Genomic DNA, 20776 nt, shown 5'->3' on the forward strand with positions numbered 1-20776 from the left:
GTCAAATTCTTAAAAGTGCTTACCTATCAATATTTTCAAGATAATGGCAAACTAATTTATTCATTTTTTAAATTAGAGATAAAAGGTTGATATTCAGTATTTTTAAATATCCTTTTTTGCCGGCTAATATAATGACTTTTAATGAAATATTTGACAAATACAAGTTTTTTCAAGAGTATCACTTAAATACAAATGAAATGCATTATAGGGAACAGACTCCATTTAAATGCTTATGTCAAACCTTAAAAATAAAGTTTTCACATGGATTAGATCATTTATAATAGTACTTAAAGGTATTAAGTATCTATTGTTGTGTCTTTATAATGTGTTCATTGTATATAGTGTCTTTGGGGTAATGGCTGTTTTATGGTGTGTGTGTGTGTGTGATGTCTGAATGTCAAGTTTGGTTTAAGTGTGAATGGTAATGGTTTTGAGTGCAGACTTTGGTTTTAACACGATAGTTTGTGATGATGAGTGATGCAATTTGTGTTTACACTTTTGGGAAATTGAGCATAACTTCAAGAAGAGTGTCTTTGCATTGGAGAAAAATGTAATGCATGTGTAAAAAATGAACCATTATGAAGCTTTTATTTGGAAGATCCCCTCCGGAAGTAGCGGGTGTAGCTCCTCCGTCCAGCTTGACGGTGTTGCGGGACTCACCGGTTCATGTCCGCGCTGAGCCGCTCAGCAGATGCGGAGCCGGGATGAGGAGCGTGTTGTTTACTGCTCCGTAGCTTCGTGGATTTCCAGCCTTAAAAACACACAAAACAAACTGAGAACACAAAAAAAAGGATCAAGTTACTCTCCGCTGGCGGATGCACGTGGAAACTGCAGCCAGATGAGAGTCAGGAGAGCGTGAATTTGGAGCATTTTGGAGCCACTTTTGTGTTGGAAACGCTCTGAATTGTTGCTGCTCGGCTCTTTGTGCTGGCGGAGAATTTGCGGTGCAGCTTTTTTTCCCCATTTTGGGAAGAAAGGTAAGATGTTCCTGCATGCATGCTGGGTGAAGTCTTTTGTTTGGGATTTTAAATGACAATACCGCAGGATTACTGCTAAATATACACCTTTACTTTTGCTTCTATCTTTTAAAAATATATGTTGTCTTCATTCGTGTGCGACCACTCTCTCTGTCTGGACTGATGAGTTGGCAGATAACTGTACTGACCGCAGATTCACTAATAATGAATCTCACTACCAGCGTGAAAAACCGCCGGATCGCTCAGGAGTTTATTAGCCGGATTAAATTATTGTTATTTTTCCTTCACTTTGTCTTTTTTTGCGCCTTTACGCACGGCGCTTCCAAATGGATCACTTTTGTTTTCTAACCGCGCTCACAGACACATAAGAAGAGTTTGCTATGTGGTCATCAGTCTGCTGCTCACAGCGGCATCACTTCATCGTGGGTGTGTTCCGCTTTGTCTCCCAACACCGACTCGTTGCATTTCCACCAGTGTGAAATCAAAGCGTTTTGCGCGCAGCTGCAACCCTCTACACCTCTCAGGTCACTGCTTTCTATCGAGCTTGAACTCGTGTTGAATGTGTGTATGTATGTGTGTAATGTAAAGGCCTCGAAGCCTGGTCTCGGGTTGCTTACAAGAGTGTGTATTGAGGCAGCAGCCACGCCTCGCTGGCCCACTGCCACCCTGAGGCCTGGAGGCCCCCGGGAGCCACACAGGCAGGCTGGAGAGCCCGCAGCATCCACCTGAGGCTTCACGGTGAGAAACACTCGTCTGAACAAGCTGTTTGGACCGAAGCTGGGTCTGAAAATCCTGCTGTGCTGATAGCAAGAGGAAGCACATTTCACTTGTTATAACAAAGCAAATCAACTTCTACTCTTAGTTTTCTTGAATTGTTCTGACTACTTTTAAAGATGCACTATTAAGTTGCACTATTAAGACTTTAAAGGCTTTAGGACTGGCATCTTGAGATCCAACTAACACCATATTAATCAATCCACAGAAAATGGAAAAAATGCTAAAAATTGTCTGGTTCCAGCTAAAAGTGAATATTTTCTGGTTTGAAAGTAAACTGAATATCTTTGAGTTGAGAAAAAATAAGACATTGAGGTTGTCTGTTGGACCTTTGGAAGCTTTCTGCACCTTTTTTTTTAATTTTATAGACCAAATGACCAATAACCAATAGAAGAAGATAATCCTCAGTTGCAGCTGTACTGGCACCTATAGGATTAATCACTTGTAAACAGCGTTATGATTTTATTTATGTATTTTCACAGTGTGATGACTATTTCCAGGGGTCATCCCGTGTCCACACAGCACATGGCAAGTCTCACATAACAGATGACGTCAAACACGAACTCCACTGTAAATCAATCAGCAGTGAATAGATTACAGTTGGAGAGGAGCGCCGGTGCGATTGATTGGCATTGCCGGTCTCAGACAGGGTTAAACTGAGGCAGAGCCGGTTGTGTTTATGTTCGTGGCAGGGTAATAGGTTCGTGTTAGATCAGACTTTGAGCAGCCCTTCCCCACACTGAAGTCTGATGCCGCACTGAAGGTTAAAACTCTGTCTTTAATGTGTGTGTTGACCACAATATGAGTTTAACTCTGCATGAGCTACAGAAAAAACCCTAAAATAGATTTTTATTCCATGTAGAGATTCTGCGTCTCCAGGATTTCCATTATTAACCAGAAAGTGAGACGAGCGCTCCGCTGTAGTCCTACTTATCTTTCTTTTTTTCTAATATGTAGACTGAGATCTGTTTTTGCCTGGAACTGCTCTCAGACACAAAGGATCAGTTAACTTTTATAAAGAAAATTGCACAAGGATGAGTCACCTATATTTAGAAGCCCATGTGAGATGTTTGACTGTTGATTTAATTTGTGAACATCATGACTTCCCACTAAAATGTCATCTTTATCAAACAATACTTCCAGTTTCAGTGCAGCTAAGGCTTTTACTTACACAGCTTTTATTTTACACACATCATAACTCTTCTTAACTCTTTCCACTCCCATACTGTGCTGAAATTAAACTATTGAAACTAACTAAACACATGTAGGGAGATATTTTTATCCTCTAAACAGCCTCGATATGAAGTTCAGGCCACGTGGTTTAAAAAAAAAAAATTTCTAGTCTGTTTCAGGAGCATTGAAGGGGATTATTTTACTACTTTTATAAAGAATGTTAGATGATACGACATGAGGGTTGAGGAAAGATTAGCCAATGAATCAATTAGTCCCAAAATGAATCAGTAACTTTTTTCATCATCAGTTATTCATTTGAGTTACTTTTAAGGCAAAGACGACGTTTTCAGAAATATGAGCACATTCTTCTTTTCTCATATTTATCTTAAATCAAATGTCTTTCAGTTTTGGACTGTTGGTGATAGAAAAGGAGATATTTGAAGACTTTGGACTCTTTCCAATATTTTAAAGACTGCTTGATTCCTTCAGAAAATATCAGCAGAATAATCATATATTATTTTCTCGGTGCGTTGAACCAGAAAATATTCTCACTTATGACACCTGAGCCGGTATTTTGTGAGTAAAGTTTATTCAATATATCACCATTTCACATATCAACGTCACAACATGCTTCATAATAGTAAAAGTGTTAAAGAAACAAGAACATAAAATAGTACAATATGAGATAAAATGAAAGAAACAAACACTAAAACATAAACAACAACATACTTTAAAAACATGAGAGTATGAGATGTGACAAAGGCCAGTTTGAATAAATGAGTCTTCAGCTGCGTTTTACAGGCATCAACAGAGACCACATATCGTATGTGTATAGGAAGACTTGGAAGACTAGTTGAGTGTTGTGGTACAATCATTAAGCCTTGGTCTGAAGACCTAAGTGATCTAGTGGCGATATAAGGCATGAGCAGGTCAGGGATGTACACAGAGGCCTGACCATGCAGGACTCTATAAGTGGAAACAAGGACTCTAAAATCAATCCTGAACTTCGTGGAAATCCAGTGTAAAGAACATAAGCTGGATGTGATCTGAGTTGTTTGTTGGACCTGGTCGACAGTCTTGCAGCAGCGCTCTGGACCATATGGAGACGGTCCAGGGACGACTTGCTTGAATCAGGTGAAAATGGAATTATAGTCGTCCAACCGGGATGATATTAAAGCGTCAATAATCATCTCAGGTGGTGATACTAGAGACCTGAGTTTGACAATGTTTCTTGAATGAAAGAAACATCAACGGGTCTACGATTTGATATGTTAATCGAAGTGCGTTGCCTCAAGTATAACACAGATTTCTAAGATTGGACTGTACAGCTTGTCCCAGAAAATGACTCAAAACAATTATCAAAGTAGTTGACGATTAAATAGACATCAAATAATCGTTGGCTCTCTAGTCTCAGCCCCTTCATGAGGTGTTGAAGATGCTTAGAACTGAGATACATTTACAGGGTCTTATTTGTGCAGCCATAAGTGCCTGTTTATAAAAGTCCCAGCTGAGACGCACGTGTGTCACATGGAAGCCATTACTGAAACCTGAAGTGTCCAATGTGGAAGTTGGACACAGGAGGTCATTGCACAAATGGGGAGCGCGAGGAGATTTGTTATTAGATTAAGAGCCTTCTTGTGCTCCTGCCAGTTCGGAAAGTACCTACTGTCCCGCTAAAAACTCAAACAAGAGAGAAATGTCTTTAAAATCACGTCCGAATCGTTGCCTGCTATGTGTCTTGTCTGTGTTTCTTGTCTTCTGAGGTGTGAGAAGTGAGAAGAGAGAGGGATGGGTGTAGGGTTGATGTTCTGGTTGGCATAGCAACTACCCCCCCTTTCTGTCTTTTCTCACCCATAGCCTCCCATTCATCCCCATTGTAGTAGCTAAGCTCTGTTGCCCTTGGAGACCGCAGGGGACAGTTGGGGAATGTGGCGTCTGGGCGACTATGTATCACACACAAACCCAAATCAACTTCAACCTTCCCCCAAAAATTTGAGGCATTTGAGCTAAAAGAAAAGTGCACATAAAGTCTTTTTATGTTTAAGAAATATGACACAAAGAGGGTATTTAATTTTGAGTCGCACAGTAACAGTTTAAAAAGAAAAACTGGAACATTTAAGGAGCTGCTCTGATGTTTGGCCTCCACTCCTGCGTGTCGTGCACACTGGAGACTTGTAGCTTAGAATAGAAGTTGGCGTAATTGCCCTTTATTGGATGAGAACGCACTCAGGGTTAAATCATTTGAATTTCCTTCATTAAAAAAAAACACCCTTAAAGTGGAAGAATGGGCCCAGCTTTGTTCTGTGCGACTGAGAGCACACACACACAGACGCTTTCACACAACTCACAGCGCCAACATTTCTACAGTCCTTTCTCTTCTTCTTACTCGGTGTCTCCTTCTAAGACGCTTTTAGTCCTGTCTGACAAATTATCTTTCTTCCTCCCTCCTGTTCTCCATCTCACTCCTCTTCCAAGCTCACCGTTCTTTATAATTCATCTTTCTTCTTACCCCTGTCCTCCCCTCTTTTCCCCCCCAAGGCCTCCAAGATAGATTCCCTCAGGAGTAAAGTGGACTTGCTGCGCCTCCCTCTGACCCTCTCCTCTAAATCCATCAGCCACCACAAGAGTCAGCTGGGTGTGGTCTGGGAGAAGGGCGGCGGCTCGGGGGCAGGAGGGGCCCAGAAACCCCGCCCACCGCCGACCACCGACATGGACAACGAGTCGATGTACTCGGCCTACTCCTACAAGTCATCACACTCACGCAGCTCCCGCAAACACAGGTAGAGAAACATAGATTAGACTGATTTATCAGATCTTTTTTGTTAAATGTGATAGTAACATCAATATTTTGGGTTTTGGACTAAACAAAACAGAAATGAATAATGATGGCCATGATTTACCTTTTTGTCATATTACAGAAAAAAACAACTATTAATTGAGAAAATTATTTAATTGTTTTTATTTATTCATTAGGATCCCCATTAGACACTACAAAGGTAGCAACCTCTCTTCCTGAGGTCCATAAATGAATAAAGACATAAATAAATGCTACTACATATGTTTAAACTGACATATTTGAACAATTCCCACTTGGCTCCCCCCTGTGGCAGCATTGAAAAAGACAATATACTGTACTGACATTAAATAGCTTCATATAGTGGTTTTAAAAGCTAAAACATAAAAAAAACATTTGTTGTTATTCTTCTTCTATGGTACTGGTTATGTATCATAAACATTTCCTTCTCAGCTCCAGTTTCTCAGATAAGAGTTTATTATACTGATATTATACTGTATATATCCTTCTGATGTAATTATTATCGTCTCATCCTTTTTTCTAATGTCCCTGCAGGGAGAGGAGAGACAGACATCGCTCAAAGAGTCGTGACAGCAGCATCCGCGGAGACAAATCTGTGACCATCCAGGCGCCTGGAGAGTCACTGCTGGACACAGAGTCCACCAGAGGAGACGACAGGGTCAGAATTTAAGAATCGTCTTACGTGTTTCTTTATAGATCTCTTCTCTGTGGAGCTACCTTCACCAACTCTTTTCTCTCTTCTCTTTTCAGGATGACAACTGGGGCGAGACCACCACGGTGGTCACCGGCACCTCCGTGGACAGCATCTCCAACGAGGACCTGACCCGGATCACTAAGGACCTAGAGGACTCATCACCTCTGGAATGCCGTCGTTACCTCGCCCCGGCGTTGGGTGCCGTCCTGGGGATGTTCGCCTTTGTCACCCCTCTGGCTTTCTTGGCCCTTCCACAGCTGCTTTGGCGGGACACGCTGGACGCTTGCGGGACGCCATGCGAGGGCCTTTACATTTCTCTGGCTTTCAAGCTCCTGATCCTCCTCATCTCCACCTGGGCGCTGTTCCTCCGCCCGCCCAGAGCCACTCTGCCACGGTTCTTTGTCTTTCGCTGTCTGCTGCTGGCGCTGGTGTTCCTCTTTGTGGCGTCTTATTGGCTCTTCTACGGGGTCCGGGTGCTGGAGCCCAGGGAGACGGACTACAGGGGGATTGTTGGATATGCGGCATCTCTGGTGGACGCACTGCTGTTCATTCAGTACCTGGCGCTGGTGCTGCTGGAGGTCAGACACCTGCAGCCTGATTTCTGTCTGAAGGTTGTGAGGACCACAGATGGAGCCAGTCGCTTTTATAGTGTGGGACATCTCAGGTTAGTGTTTTTAAAGTTATATTATTGCTATTATTTATTTTATTTTATTTTCTGAGATATCCACCAATATGTCAAAACATCTCAAGAGGTACTTATCAGATTTCAAGCGTAACAGAAAGTATACCTCCAGATAAGAAGGGCTAATTAATTTTGTGTGCCGATGGTGCTACCATGTTGTTAGGGTTAGGGTATTTTTGGTTCTAGACAAATCTACACCAGCCCAATTCTTACCATTAGGATTCCTGCTATTTAAAAAAAATGTCTTCAACACTCCCTGCATGCCATAGCTACTATCTGGCTTCCAGGTGTAATTTTACATAAAACTGCTAAAGGTTGTTTCCTGCCTTAGATCATCATGTTGTCAAAGCTGTCTTTGTGTGTCATTTGCTGTGGTTGGACCTAATGTGCCCACAGTCCAGCAGCCTTTTTCCTCATGCCCACAGCCCAATGAGTGTGTTTGTTTTTTGTTTTTTTTCTTCCGGTGGTTCACCACCTACTTTATTTTAAAAGTGGTGGTGAAGCCATCGAGGGTGATACACTGATAACAGCTCTGTGCTTTGATATGCAGCAGTCTAATGGAGGAATTTGTTTTCTCTTGCAGTATTCAGCGGGCAGCAGTGTGGGTTCTGGACCAGTACTACACTGACTTTCCAGTTTATAACCCCGCCTTGCTCAACCTGCCCAAATCCATCCTCTCCAAGAAGATGTCTGCCTTCAAGGTCTACAACCTGGGGGAAGGTAAAACAATCTTGGTTACAGTCTTATGTTTGATCTTGTTGAATTGGCATAGTACACTGATAACTGTATGAATGATTTAATGACATTATGATATAATTACATCTAAAACATGAAACATATTTTGGTTTATCTGTTTTTTGCTCACCAAATGAGGCAATGAGATGTTTGTTGTGTCAAACTACATATAAGATTTGTTGTTAGCTGAATCAGCAATGTTCACACTTCGTTTTTTCTACCAAATTGTACCACACTTACTGTAAAATGCAGTTTAATACCTGCAAATTACACCGACATTTTCCAGGAAATCAGTATGAAATGAAGGGACCTATAAAATAAAGTATTATCCAAATGTATAATAGCCATAACTGCCTGGAAGAGTAAAATTAATGGCGTACATTGAGTAAAAACAGCTATATATGTCCTGTTATTTAACTAGGTGAAAATCTCATTGAAATTAATATCCAAAGGAGGAACTGGCTTAAAGAGTAGCATAAACTTTGTTATACCACTCATATAAACAATACAAACAGAAAAATACAACTTTCACACACTATATGAAGCTATATACTAACAACTATACTTAGTGGAAATGCCGAGGGCGTTCTGGGTTGCTGTGCCTGCAGGTGGATCGATCAGTCCTTTTATAATTTCAGCGTCTCTTTCCACAGAGAACAACACCAATAACTCCACGGGGCAATCCAGAGCAATGATTGCTGCCGCTGCTCGCAAAAGAGACAACTCCCACAACGAGTACTACTACGAGGAGGCAGAAGTGGAGCGAAGGGTCCGCAAACGCAAAGCCAGGTAAGAAGAAACCCGTAAAAATCTACGCATACAAATGTAATCATACAGACTGTATCTGTAGGATATGGCTGAGCTTCATGCCTTCGTTGTTCCTCACAGACTGGTTGTGGCAGTAGAAGAAGCCTTCACTCACATCAAGCGTCAGCAGGAGGACGAGGTAGTCGCATCCTCTCCTAAACACCCCCGTGAGCTGATGGACCCCAGAGAGGCAGCCCAGGCCATCTTCGCCCCCATGGCTCGGGCCATGCAGAAGTACCTTCGCGCCACCAGACAACAGTCTTACCACACCATGGAGAGCATCATCAACCACCTGCAGTTCTGCATCACGCACAACATGACCCCAAAGGTGAGGAGGGTAGTTTTTGTTTTTTTTCATTTCCATGTTAATATAATATAAGTTTATAACCTTTTTATGAAAACATAAACAACAAAAGAAAAAAAACAAATGAAATTTCAGCCAAACTGGCACAATATTACTTTAAGTTTAGTCATTTTTTTATAATTATTTGCACTTTTTTCATTAATTACTTTGATAGAAAGTGGTTGGTCATCTGCATAATAAGTAGCTTTTTTGCAATTTCCCATTATTTTGTATTATCTGAAGCATATTTTAAGCCTCCTCTCTTCTGTGAGGACCCCCGTAATGAATGGAGTCCTTTCATTGCAGTAAATATAACCATTCAAATCTAGGATATAGAAAATGCAAGTGAAAATCAGTAACAAAAAATATAGTATATATTTTAGAAATTGTTAATTGTAAATAACGAAAACATGCCTTAACTTTAGAGCTGCAAATGAAACAGCTCAGCTCCTGGATCTGGTTAAGAGTAATTGCATAATGAAACCATTAAACTAAGTGTGTGTGTGTGTGCGTTTGTGTGTGTCTCTCTCAGGCTTTCCTTGAGCGTTACCTCAGCCCAGGTCCTACCCTCCAGTACCTGGATAACAGCAGGGGGCGCCAGTGGACATTAGTGAGTGAGGAGGCAGTGACGGCCTCGTTGCGGCAGGGTCAGGTCTTCTCTCTGAGACGCCTCGACTTCTCCCTGGTTGTCACGGTGACACCCCTCCCCTTCCTGCGTTTGGGCGAGGAGTTTGTTGACCCCAAAAGCCACAAGTTTGTCATGAAGCTCCAGTCAGAGACGTCTGTGTAGGAGGTGACAGTGAATAATGGACGACAGAAAGGAGGGGCATGGTTACTCAAAGAAACTAATCTTAGTGCTTTCAGGGTATCTTTTTCTACATTTTGGTCTTTTAGGCATTTTTCATATTCATTGGTATGCATGATACCCAAATATGCAAAGTGGACATGACTAAAATGTCATGCGATCTTAATTTAATAGTACACTTAAAGACAAGAAAAGACAAGGCAAGGCAAGATACCATCTGTGCTTGTTCCTCTTTTGTTTCTGCTAAACAAGTATAAAATTAGACACGTGCCTCAAGTGCTGACTTCTGATAAATGCACTGTAGACTGCTGCCAGCACCCATGGTACTGAAGAATTAGGGCTGTCCTATTAAAGTATTTCACCACAAATTGATAACATTTTGATCCTTTGATTAAAAAAGGAATGACTAATTGAGTCTATGAATTCTCTTGTAGCAACATTTTATAATTGTTGCAACATCTATTCAAGAGACTATAGCCAGGAAGGACTGGACTTTTTAAAGTTACTTCTGTTTCATATTTTTACTTGAACTTCTTGTTTTCTGCAGACAACAGGCTATAAACGGACTGAAATCGAGAAAAACAAAATAAAGCTGTCACCTTAAAAGTCCACTGGCCTTTTTCTCACTTTATGGAAGTTGACTGGATTCACTAACTGAATCAAAGGGAGGTGGAACTGCTTCGGATCTGCTTCTTCTTTTTATTTTCATGCCACTGAACAGTTTACATGTGTACTTTCCTCTGAAAGTATAAAAGTAAGAAACACTGGATGGACTTGACGCACTGAGCATTTCATAAACTTATTGTATTATTTCTCGTTAAGGTTTTGTTGAATCACTTCATTTCTGGACTTCCACCTACAGAATTTACATTTTAAAGCTCAAACTCCTGTACTTTTATAATGAAGGCTCAACATAGGACCAGTTAAAGTCCAGTGACACTGATAGCAGATGTTTTCAAGCTCTGCATATGAGGTTTGAATCTGACTTGATAACCCTAGTATCAATGTCATTTTTTTGGCAGCTTGATGTTACTTTCTGATGTTAATTTCTTGCAGAGTGAGTGCAGAAATTTGTGTGTATGTGTTTGAACATGGCTGGACACGGATGGTAACTGCCCCAGGGCCTGAGACCACCAGGGGGTCCAAAAGCCCAGAGTTTACTCGATTGTATAGTGCCAATGAAAAGTTAGGCCATGCCTTCCCATCCTCTGGAATGATAAATCGTGTCCAAACTTTTGACTGTGATGTGATTTTAATTGTAAATTTTCTTTTAAGAATGTTCACCGTATAAGTACAATATAAACTAAGACGGGTCTTTACCTAACCTTGTGGCCTTGTTCCATAGCAGTGTCCTGTGTCAATCTCTAAATGTAAGACCTTAAAGCTACCACAGGATCTAGTCAGAACTAGTGCTCCGCAGATTTAGCACAATTTTATTTTCATTCCATGCATTCCTCGTCCTTGTCAAAACCTTTGGCCGACATTACCCCCAATGCAAGTCCAGTTCTAGTTTGAGATTCTGGTGTGTTATGCTAGTAGCAGCTAACGTAGCATCAAGTCGCTAAAGCCTCAAGCAGCAATGAGGAGCGAGGCCACAGAAGTCTGATACCCCCACTTATTTCTAACTCCACACCCCCAGATTTTAAACTTGTAGACGTCAACCCCAACTGACCCAACTCAGGTGACATCAGACTTTGTGCAGCACCGTCGCTGTATACAACATAATAAAAATGTTGTCTATACTACAAGTGTTGCTATCTTGTGTCCCAATGTCCATTATACAACTTTTTCACATATGCCATGATGTGTTAAACCTTTAATTTGTCTATTTTGTGCTAATATTCATCACTCAATAATGTTTTATCAAATTGCTTTAAAGTAATTGACACACAGCAAAGCTGGGTTGAGGTAGTATTATACTAGCAAAGGGGTGCTGAAGGGCTGTATAGATTAATCTGCCAATTATTTGTCTATCAACCATTAATTACTTAAAATGTCAGGAAATAGTTTGGGGGGGGGGTTTAAATGCCCATTCCCAATGCACAAGTTAACATTTGTGTTTTGTCTGAATTTTTTTTTTCTTATCAATAAGAAAACTTACTTAAAATAATGAATAGGTTATCAAAATTGTTACAGCTTAATTTTCTGTTGATTAATACACTAATGATTCCAGTTGCAGTGGACTGGTTGTTTGTGGAGCTGCTGTATTGACTGTCAACAGGGGCCACAAGACACATTTAATCCCAAACAGTTTAATCCGGCCATGGGTTGAGTCTTTTTTTGTGTGCACATTGTCTTTTTGCTACTGAAAGATGTCCTTTTCTACACTAAAGATAGAGATTCTTGTGTCACTCACAGTTTACGTGTACGTTTCAGTGCAGTTTTGGAAGGTCAGGTTGTGTTCTTCCTGTTTATTGTTGATTTGTTCTGTCGTCACTTTGTTGTATTGAATTTAAGCTCCCTAACAAGTACATTTTGTTTATTGTTACGCTGTGTTTAGAACTGAGTTGATGTGAAAGGTTTTTAATAAATGATATCATCCATGTGAGTGTAAAGTTGTCTCAGTTTTATTTGCTTTCTATTCTATTTTTAGCAAGACAGGAAATGACACGGTGTGGGCGTTTTTAAGTGAAGTGTAAAAGTTTCCATTGTATGACACCATGAATTTGCAACAATTGTTATCCACTAAACTAAAGTAAAAATACCCAGAAATAATACAGAGTAGGGCTACTAGTAAGTCAGACTTCACTCTGAGTGATGGGGAATTAACACATAATGCACAATTAGGATTCTTAATTAAGTTTTTAGTGTTTTTCTTGCTTCTGCATCATTAATTGTAGGTTTTTATTGCCTTTATTATGATGGTCTTTTCAAATTGTATTTCTGTGAAAGGTTCCATACTAAAGTTTGTATTATTTATTATTAAAATTAAACATTAAATTATTCAAGAGCAGCCAGAATACCTTGAAAACAATGTATGATAAATAATGTTAATGTCCCGTTTTACTTGTCCTGCCTCCTTTTTCCCCTCCTCCTTTCTGGATGCAGCCAAGCAGAGTGGAGGAGCAGTTCACCTGTGCTGTGGACTGGGCAACCTTTCAGTTCTCTCTCTCTCTCTCTCTCTCTCTCTCTCTCTCTCTCTCTCTCTCTCTCTCTCTCTCTCTCTCTCTCTCTCTCTCTCTCTCTCTCTTTCATCAGCAACATCCCTTCTTTGTTTGGTTCATGTTTAGCACTTAACATGTTGCTTCATCCTTGCATTCCCATACATAACTGATTAAACATGAACACTGGTTTAGTTACGTACTTTAAGTGACTTTAATAAACTTCTTTTTTTTTTGTTCAAACACGTGTTCTTCTTCCTCTTTGTCTGAACTATGTCACGACTCAAATGAGGAAGTTACCCTATTTGGCTATTTCAAGCAGAGTGAAGTTTCTCAGTGACAATGAGAGGTCGAATTCTCTTTATTCTACTTTTTCAAGGTAGGTCCTGCTTTTATTAACTAAGAATATAAAGTAGCAGCTGATATACCAAACTTTTAGAAACCTTTAGATATGTTAAATTACAGAACAGAATAAATAACTCCTTACTTCGTCCTGAAGCAGGAAGGCTGACGAGGCCGGCTCACTCTTAAACCTATACAGACGTCTGTTTTTATCACTTAAACATTAAAATGTCTCTCAGGTTTGCTTAAAGTTTAACGTTAAAACGAGAAAATATAAGCATGTTGATTACTTTGAACATTAATTCACCATTTAAATGAAAGTAAGAAGTATGGTGAAGCATGAAACTATTAAAATGGTGTCCATCTGTTGATCAATGCGGACATATTAGTCATCTCAAATGAACTCGGGTGTCATTAGTGGTGTTGTTTAAGTGTTGATATTTAGTGCCGTGACCCATGGTTATAAACTGCACTTACATGTGTATTTACATCTACTTTATCATGAAAAATGTCTAAATGAACATTATTTGTTCACAAGAAGCTAAATACTGTCACATATAGATGACAAAAAATACAATTTCAATGTATACATTTGTATGATCTGACATAAAAATGACTAGGGAGGGTACGTTTTCAGTACAGCATCTGATAGTTTTCAGTAATCTTGGGTCTAGGATAAAAGATAGCCGTCACTTCATTCTTCATTTCCAGAAGTAAGATAAAAATAAACCAGAATATGGTTAAAACACTCCAAAAATGAGCAATCAAAGACATATAGATCAGTATCGTTTAGAGAAGCGCTGCTCAATTTCTTGGCATGATTCTGAATCTTTGTATAATTGTTTTTACAGTGGCACAAGTTGAATCCCTCGAGGAAGTCAATGGTTACCTTGGAGATTCTGTTACCTTGCCCTCAGGAGGCAACCCATCATGGAAACTCTCCAAAATCAAGTGGTCAATATTCCCAAACAACACTTTTATTGCCACGTATCGCAATTACACCAAAAACACTGACCGCCTCAGTCGGTATAAAGGGAGACTCGATCTTAACACCTCTTCAGGTCTGTATCAAGGTTTTATTTCTTCATAATGTGCCATCAAAAGCCGCTTCTCTCTTGATGGTGTCTCTTTTTTTTCCTTTTTTTTAAAGGTGATTTGACAATTTGTAATTTGACCAGAGATGACGACATGGAATACACTGTAGACCTCATCGACACTGAGAAAAACAACATTGTAAACAAGATCAAGCTCACAGTGTTAAGTATGATGACCGAAAAAATGACACATTGTATTTTTACAGAATGTCAGCTTTACTTACTGGATAGGTTTGGGTTTTGCATACTGACCCTGAACGTATTAAAACTGAACCAAAGCAAACTACTGTAATTTGCTGAAGCATAAATTTAAAACATTGCACAAGTTTTTAATTTCTGTTGAATAACACTTGTCAAAATTGTCAGAGGGATACAATCTGGTAGTAGCATGTAAGTTTATTACTCACGTGTTACCAACAAACTAAAACGCAAATGCTGTATTACTCTGTAGTTATTCAAATTTTCTAATTTGTGTTAAAGCTATCCTTACCTTTGTTACATTTTTACAAATGTTTTTGTTTAGGTTAACATGCTGTTAATAAGGTAATGGCACTCTCATAATCATAATATTCGGCTTCCACCTCCAGCCACTCCCATGGGGAAAAAGAAAACTATATATATATATATATATATATATATATATATATATATATATATATATATATATATATAGAGGTGGAGGGGAAGGGGGTGGGACATAGGAGTGAGCAGGTATTGTTGCTGTTCAAGTTTTTTTCAAAGTGCTGAAATGCAAGAAAGGTAAGAGTCGCTTTAAGTGCTGATTAGCTAATTTTAGTATGCTAACGTGCTACACTAAGAGGGTGAAACTCGTATACATTATTCCCTGATGCTAATATTAGCATTTAGCTGAAAGCACTGCTGTGCCTAATTACAGCCTCACAGTTATGACTGTAGACTGTTAGTCTACTTTGCCTACTTTCTTCACCAATTTTAGCATGTTGCAAATATTTTTCTACTGAATGCTCCTTGTCATGATTCAGGCGGTGCTCAGCAGTAAGGTTGTGATATTCTGATGAGAACATATCCATGTTTAACTAATAATCCCGAATTATTCCCCTCCAGAACACCTTCAGAGACCGACCATAGAGAGAATCCCCAATACACCTTCACATGAACACTGTTTCATAAAGTTGCGTTGTACATCTACGGATGAAGGTGTTGACTTCTCCTGGGAGGTTAAACCTGACAGTGTGCCCCACGCGAGTAACCGTGATGGTAACTCTGGAGTTCTTTCCGCCTACCTCAGCAGCCCACAGACCAACATCACCTGCATCTCCAGCAATAATAAGGAGAGAACCTCAAGTTCTGTCAGTCCAAAGTGTGATGGTAAGATCACAATTGATTTAAATGACAAAACATAATACCACAATATGATGAGGCATACTAAGATATAGATTTAATGTAATGATGCAGCCATAAAACCTAGATTTGAGTAACATGTAACAAAAATGTAGTGGTGTATGGTTTGGTTGAATTTCAAGAAGAGGTTTTTTAACCCTTCCCTTGGCTGGAGGTACAAAACAACATAGAATAAGGAACAAATGCAATACAAAGTTGTGACCAGTATTTTTGCAGCAAAATACTCTGTTTATAGATGTAAAGTAAGCCGATTTGAGGTTGACAAAGTGCATTTGTGCCTTCCATGCATGATGTGTGTGACACAAAATGATGCTAAACATGACAAACAAAACAATACAGACTGGCAATACAGCAATATACTATTGTATTATCTTGCCTCCAAAAAGGGCCACGAAATCAGGTTATGAAGGGACACTTATGTTATTGTTTTAGTCTGTATTGTCATTTAATAGTGCATCTTCCCCAACTTCCCTAACACAAAACATTTGATAAACTGGAGCTTTCAGGTCCTCTGGAGCTCTGTGGCCCACTACTGCCTGATACAGTGTTATACAACATAACAAATTATATAAAACAGTATACTGCAGTATGAGAGAATACACTTCCAGTAAATAGTGCAGTATTGTAACATCTCTTGCCAAGCAAGCGCAGAGACGTCAGCTGGTTTCGTTGCAATTTTTATTATTCACGGTAACACAGGCTGCGCGTCCCTTAGCGGAAACAATAGACCACCTCCGCATCCAGCTCCTAGCTAATTACAGGTAGTTCACATGACGGACAGGCTTCACAGTAAGCTTGTAAAAATGTTCACTAACATCTGAAAATAACAGTAACTCCAACACTAACGGCACACACAGTCCATTACAGTACTATAACATGCTATACTATACAGTACAAACGTATAGGGATACACTACAGATTTGTGTTTCCCCCTATCCTTTGGCCATTTCAGTTTTAGAGGGGAAAAGCTGTGCTAGTGTAGCTCTGAGAAACTATTTTTTTGTTGTTCTCTTCTATATATTTGCAGATAGAAAGCCACAACCTCAGCCTCTGCCCAGGGATAGGTTTGGTCTTCATGGTTTCATTGCACTTGTGGCAGCTTTAATAATCATGTTAATACCAATAACCATTTGGAAAGGTGAGAGGAAAACATCATTGAAAATTCTCTGCTTTGCTTTTCGTCTTCTAAATGAATCTCAGCTGAGCTTACTCAAGGACATTTCAGCATGTCCACCTTCATATAAAGAGGCACCCAAACTGTGATCATGACACTAGAGTTTATGCTGTAAGTGTTTTTTGTTTGTTTGTTTCCTAACCTTTGTCTGCCTGCTCTTGTCTCATGTATATTGTTGCTCTTGCTGCTGCCACTGTTATGCTTTTCATGTTGGTCTCACTTTGTGTGTGTTACTCTTGTCCTATTGTTGTATTGCCTGATGCTGTTGCCTGCTAGCTACTTGCCATGCACTTGTGTGCTAGACTGCATGTCATTTCACCTTTTTTCTGATCTTCATATTTGGCTTAGGTATATTGCATTTTCTTGTTGTATTGATACTGCGTGGTTTTCAGTAGCTGTCTCTTATTGTTGTTTTTGTATGGACCCCAGTGACAGCTAATAGGGATCCAAATAAACAAGTCTTTAGAATAGAAAACTAGCCATTGGTCAAATGTAATTACAGTAGTAGGCTAAACTTAAAAAATGTGGTCTACCCTTGCAAAGGTGGAGAGGGAAGCAGCAACAGCACCATTGCTACAGGTGGTCCTGCAGAACTGGAGATTGTGCACACTTTAGGCACAGAGCAGAAACTTTCAGGTACGACTTAGGAGCACAAAGCTAAACATGTAGAGTATGTGTATTTGACATTTTTAGCTAGTGTTTCTCATTCTCTTTTTTAAATTGTAGGCTTATTATTTGGTCTTGCCTTGTAAATTCATGTGTCCAATCACTGCTGTATTCCTAATGAGTTTTTGAGGGTTCACCCATAGCCATAACATACCTTGAAAACCCTGTATTCAAATAGAGAACTTGTTGGTCAGTCCCAAGTGTGTGTAAATTGTAATTTGGATAACTTCCCTAATTAACATAGTGGCCAAATTTATGAAACCAGTATTTTAACTGTTATATCAACAAATAGGGTTAGCCTACAACATTAGAGGTCTGGTGCTCTGTGTGAAAAGGGTGGCCTGGAATGGAGTCAGATTCCCATCCTGAATTATCGTCCCAGTCCGCCACTGCCAGAACAAATACCATGCAGAACAACAACAACAAAAACTAGGAGAAACTAAAACGTTTCTATAGATTTTTCCAACACCTTAATATATGCTATTTATGTAGCCTACTTATTCCATAGGCTATGTAGCCTAAAGTCATTTCACCTTTTTTCTGATCTTCATTTTTGGCTTAGGTATATTGCACTTTCTAGTTGTATTGATACTGCGTGGTTTTCAGTAGCTGTCTCTTATTGTTGTTTTTGTATGGACCCCAGTGACAGCTAATAGGGATCCAAATAAACAAGTCTTTAGAATAGAAAACTAGCCATTGGTCAAATGTAATTACAGTAGTAGGCTAAACTTAAAAATGTGATCTGCTCTTGGGTTTTTCCTTGCAAAGGTGGAGAGGGAAGCAGCAACAGCACTGCAGAACTGGAGATTGTGGACACTTCAGGCACAGAGCAGAGACTTTCAGGTACCACTTACGAGCACAAAGCTTAACATTTAGGGTAGGAGATAGAGGGTTGGGACCCTTAACAAATTTTAGTATTATATTAAATAACAAATATTGTAGTTGTTATATTCATTTTTGAGATCTGGGAGCAGGATTTTTAAAAAAGTACATGCTACAAGGTATAACAAAGTTTGGAGGTAAAATTATAAAGTTTGGGAACTGCAAGAAAGAAGATAAAGGTGCCACCTGAAAATGTATTCAGGTATACATGTTCATGAAGTGTTCAGATTTACATTGATTTATACTCAGTTTGACATGAGAAATTTTCTGAAGTCATGTGGAATATAAGTTTTGTGGCGCCATAAACTTTTAAACTCTGGGTTGTGGTTTCCCTTCATTTCCAAACACTTTCTGTTGTCAGCCATAGTTGCTCTCATAACACCTCCTGTTTTCACTCTCAGCTCCAACCCACAAATAAAACCAATAAGATACAAAATGTTTGTTCTGGGGTTTGCATTTTTCCTAAAACTAAATTACAATCTTAAACTTTGGGAGTAAAACTCTGAGTCATAATTACTACGGCCGCTAGATTGCAGCTGTCTCTCAAATGTTGAATTTGGGGCGAGTGACATTTCAACCTCTTGTGTTGTTTTTCTTGGGGGACCGTTTAATTTATTTGGATTGTCCTATGTTTTTCAGAAAAACTGTGTCCAGCTGAAAATTCATCATAATCAGGTACATATTTTTCTTTCTCTGTTCTGCCTTATAAATCAACTGTTTTTTGTAGACTTGTAGCAATGAGTGATTACATGATTATGATTATTATTTTATTTTTGTTTTCTTTCACAATTAGTTATAGAACTATAAAAGACACAAGTTTGAAGATGCTTCAAAGACTGCACTACAAAAACATCAATGGTGAATGAAGACGACCACCACATTTGAGCAGCATTAGGAGTGTGTTTTGTTTTATCGGCAAAAAACTGAAAATCAGTATTAGTAAAAACTGCGTGTTGTATATTTTTGACTGAGACAATTAAAGAAAATAATGTATTTTTATATTATCTGCAGAGAATGGACACATTATAATGAACACCTGCATTATGTAATGCATCCCACTAAATTCCATAAACTGCTGATTTAGGTTTCTGCTTCCGTCGTTTACTTTTCGAAGTTCTGCGTCGTGTTTTGTTGCAGTGCAATTCACCACCAGAGCGGTAGGGGGATGTGCTCCTTTCCTGAATGGTTATCGGTGTCTCTAGTTGTTTAGCTTCCGGCTTTTCCGGTCACAGTAAACAACAATGGCAACCGAAAAAGAGAGGATCTTGCTGCAGTTGCAGTTGTATAAATGCTCATACTTGCGCACTTCTTCAATAAGGGCGCACTCACACTAGGGCCAGTTGTTCCGTACCGTGCTGAAGCACGGTTGTCCCCCCTCCCCTGTCCCCCGCTGGACCGCACTCACATTACCTCAAACCCAAGTGTACTCAAGCACGGTTACCTCCGGCACGGTTACCTCCGACACATTGCGCAAAAACATATAGACAGTTTACTCTCATAAAACATGCACAGGTGTGTGTTCGCGTGCTGTGCGCCGGTAAAACACAACACAGCCGATCAATTAACACAACGCACTATGATTAAAAAGTGCAAGCTTTATGAGAGTCACAGTCACAGACAATAGACTTACCATTTCATAATTGTGGTAGCAGCGGTGCAGCAGATGTAATGAAGTCAACGCAACACGCTGGATGCAAACTAATATTAAGCCTATAGCCTATTCATTATAATGTCGATGGACATAAATTGAGTTCTTTTGCCTTAATAATGATACAATAATACACAAAAAATGGTCAGATTGGGAACCCATATATGCATAATGTCTCCACGTTGCATTTAGTGTTGCACTAAATGACCAGGGCTCAGCCAGTGTTGCCTTTTAAAAATCGTCGATTTCCCGGGATTCCCTGGAAAATTGGCTTATTTTCCCGGGAATTAAAATGTCTTATTTTCAGGAAAAATATTCATCCCTAGTGCGCATGCGTGACCAAGTGTACCGTGCTCAAGCACACCTCTTCCAACCGTACCGTACCAGGGAACTTGCACTCACACTAGCCAAATAATCCGGATTTTAGGGGGCAAACGTGCTTGGGCACGGTACGATCACGATTTCTACTTGGTCCATTTTCTTTGTGTTTACCTCCCTGATCCAATGGCGGGGTATAGGCAGGCTATAGAAGTTCACGATACCGAAAAAACGTCGCTACCAAGCAAACCAATCACAGCCCTTGCTGCGTCGACATCGACGCAGAGAGCTCTGCGTAGGTACGCCGTAGCTACACTGTTCTAACGCAGCTCAATCAGGCTTCAGGTGAATCAGCACAGACTGACC

General features: G+C 39.7%; 2 protein-coding genes across 3 annotated transcripts; both read left to right on the top strand.

Annotated features, from left to right (window-relative positions):
• The first annotated feature begins 5584 nt into the window (after positions 1-5584).
• On the top strand, positions 5585-9859 carry vangl2 (VANGL planar cell polarity protein 2). Of its 2 annotated transcripts, none has more exons than XM_062444580.1 (7): positions 5585-5704; positions 6274-6397; positions 6490-7097; positions 7699-7835; positions 8504-8639; positions 8739-8985; positions 9533-9859. In XM_062444580.1, exons 1-7 carry the CDS (start codon positions 5634-5636, stop codon positions 9788-9790), a joined length of 1581 nt encoding a protein of 526 aa, XP_062300564.1. In that variant the 5' UTR covers positions 5585-5633; the 3' UTR covers positions 9791-9859. The 2 variants fall into 2 exon arrangements, with proteins under 2 accessions (XP_062300564.1, XP_062300563.1); XM_062444579.1 differs by having other exon boundaries at positions 5634-5704; positions 6280-6397.
• A 3360-nt stretch (positions 9860-13219) lies between these two features.
• Positions 13220-20776, top strand: si:cabz01074946.1 (CD48 antigen). Its single transcript, XM_062444601.1, has 10 exons — positions 13220-13285; positions 14100-14309; positions 14399-14509; positions 15426-15689; positions 16750-16860; positions 17440-17532; positions 18331-18405; positions 19084-19119; positions 19238-19528; positions 20756-20776. The coding sequence occupies exons 1-8, from the start codon at positions 13249-13251 to the stop codon at positions 19113-19115; spliced, it is 933 nt and encodes a 310-aa protein (XP_062300585.1). The 5' UTR covers positions 13220-13248; the 3' UTR covers positions 19116-19119; positions 19238-19528; positions 20756-20776.

Source organism: Scomber scombrus, chromosome 23, assembly GCF_963691925.1.
Source record: "Scomber scombrus chromosome 23, fScoSco1.1, whole genome shotgun sequence".
NCBI lineage: Eukaryota > Metazoa > Chordata > Actinopteri > Scombriformes > Scombridae > Scomber > Scomber scombrus.

What these genes read in the sequence shown, in the direction of transcription:
- vangl2 (XM_062444580.1), top strand. Translation starts at nt 5,634, where the DNA reads ATGGACAACGAGTCGATGTACTCGGCCTACTCCTACAAGTCATCACAC. An exon ending in CGCAGCTCCCGCAAACACAG is followed by an intron (nt 5,705 to 6,273) that starts GTAGAGAAACAT and finishes ATGTCCCTGCAG; the next exon opens with GGAGAGGAGAGACAGACATC. An exon ending in GTCCGCAAACGCAAAGCCAG is followed by an intron (nt 8,640 to 8,738) that starts GTAAGAAGAAAC and finishes TGTTCCTCACAG; the next exon opens with ACTGGTTGTGGCAGTAGAAG.
- si:cabz01074946.1 (XM_062444601.1), top strand. Translation starts at nt 13,249, where the DNA reads ATGAGAGGTCGAATTCTCTTTATTCTACTTTTTCAAG. An exon ending in CGATCTTAACACCTCTTCAG is followed by an intron (nt 14,310 to 14,398) that starts GTCTGTATCAAG and finishes TTTTTTTTAAAG; the next exon opens with GTGATTTGACAATTTGTAAT. An exon ending in CACAGAGCAGAAACTTTCAG is followed by an intron (nt 17,533 to 18,330) that starts GTACGACTTAGG and finishes TTCCTTGCAAAG; the next exon opens with GTGGAGAGGGAAGCAGCAAC.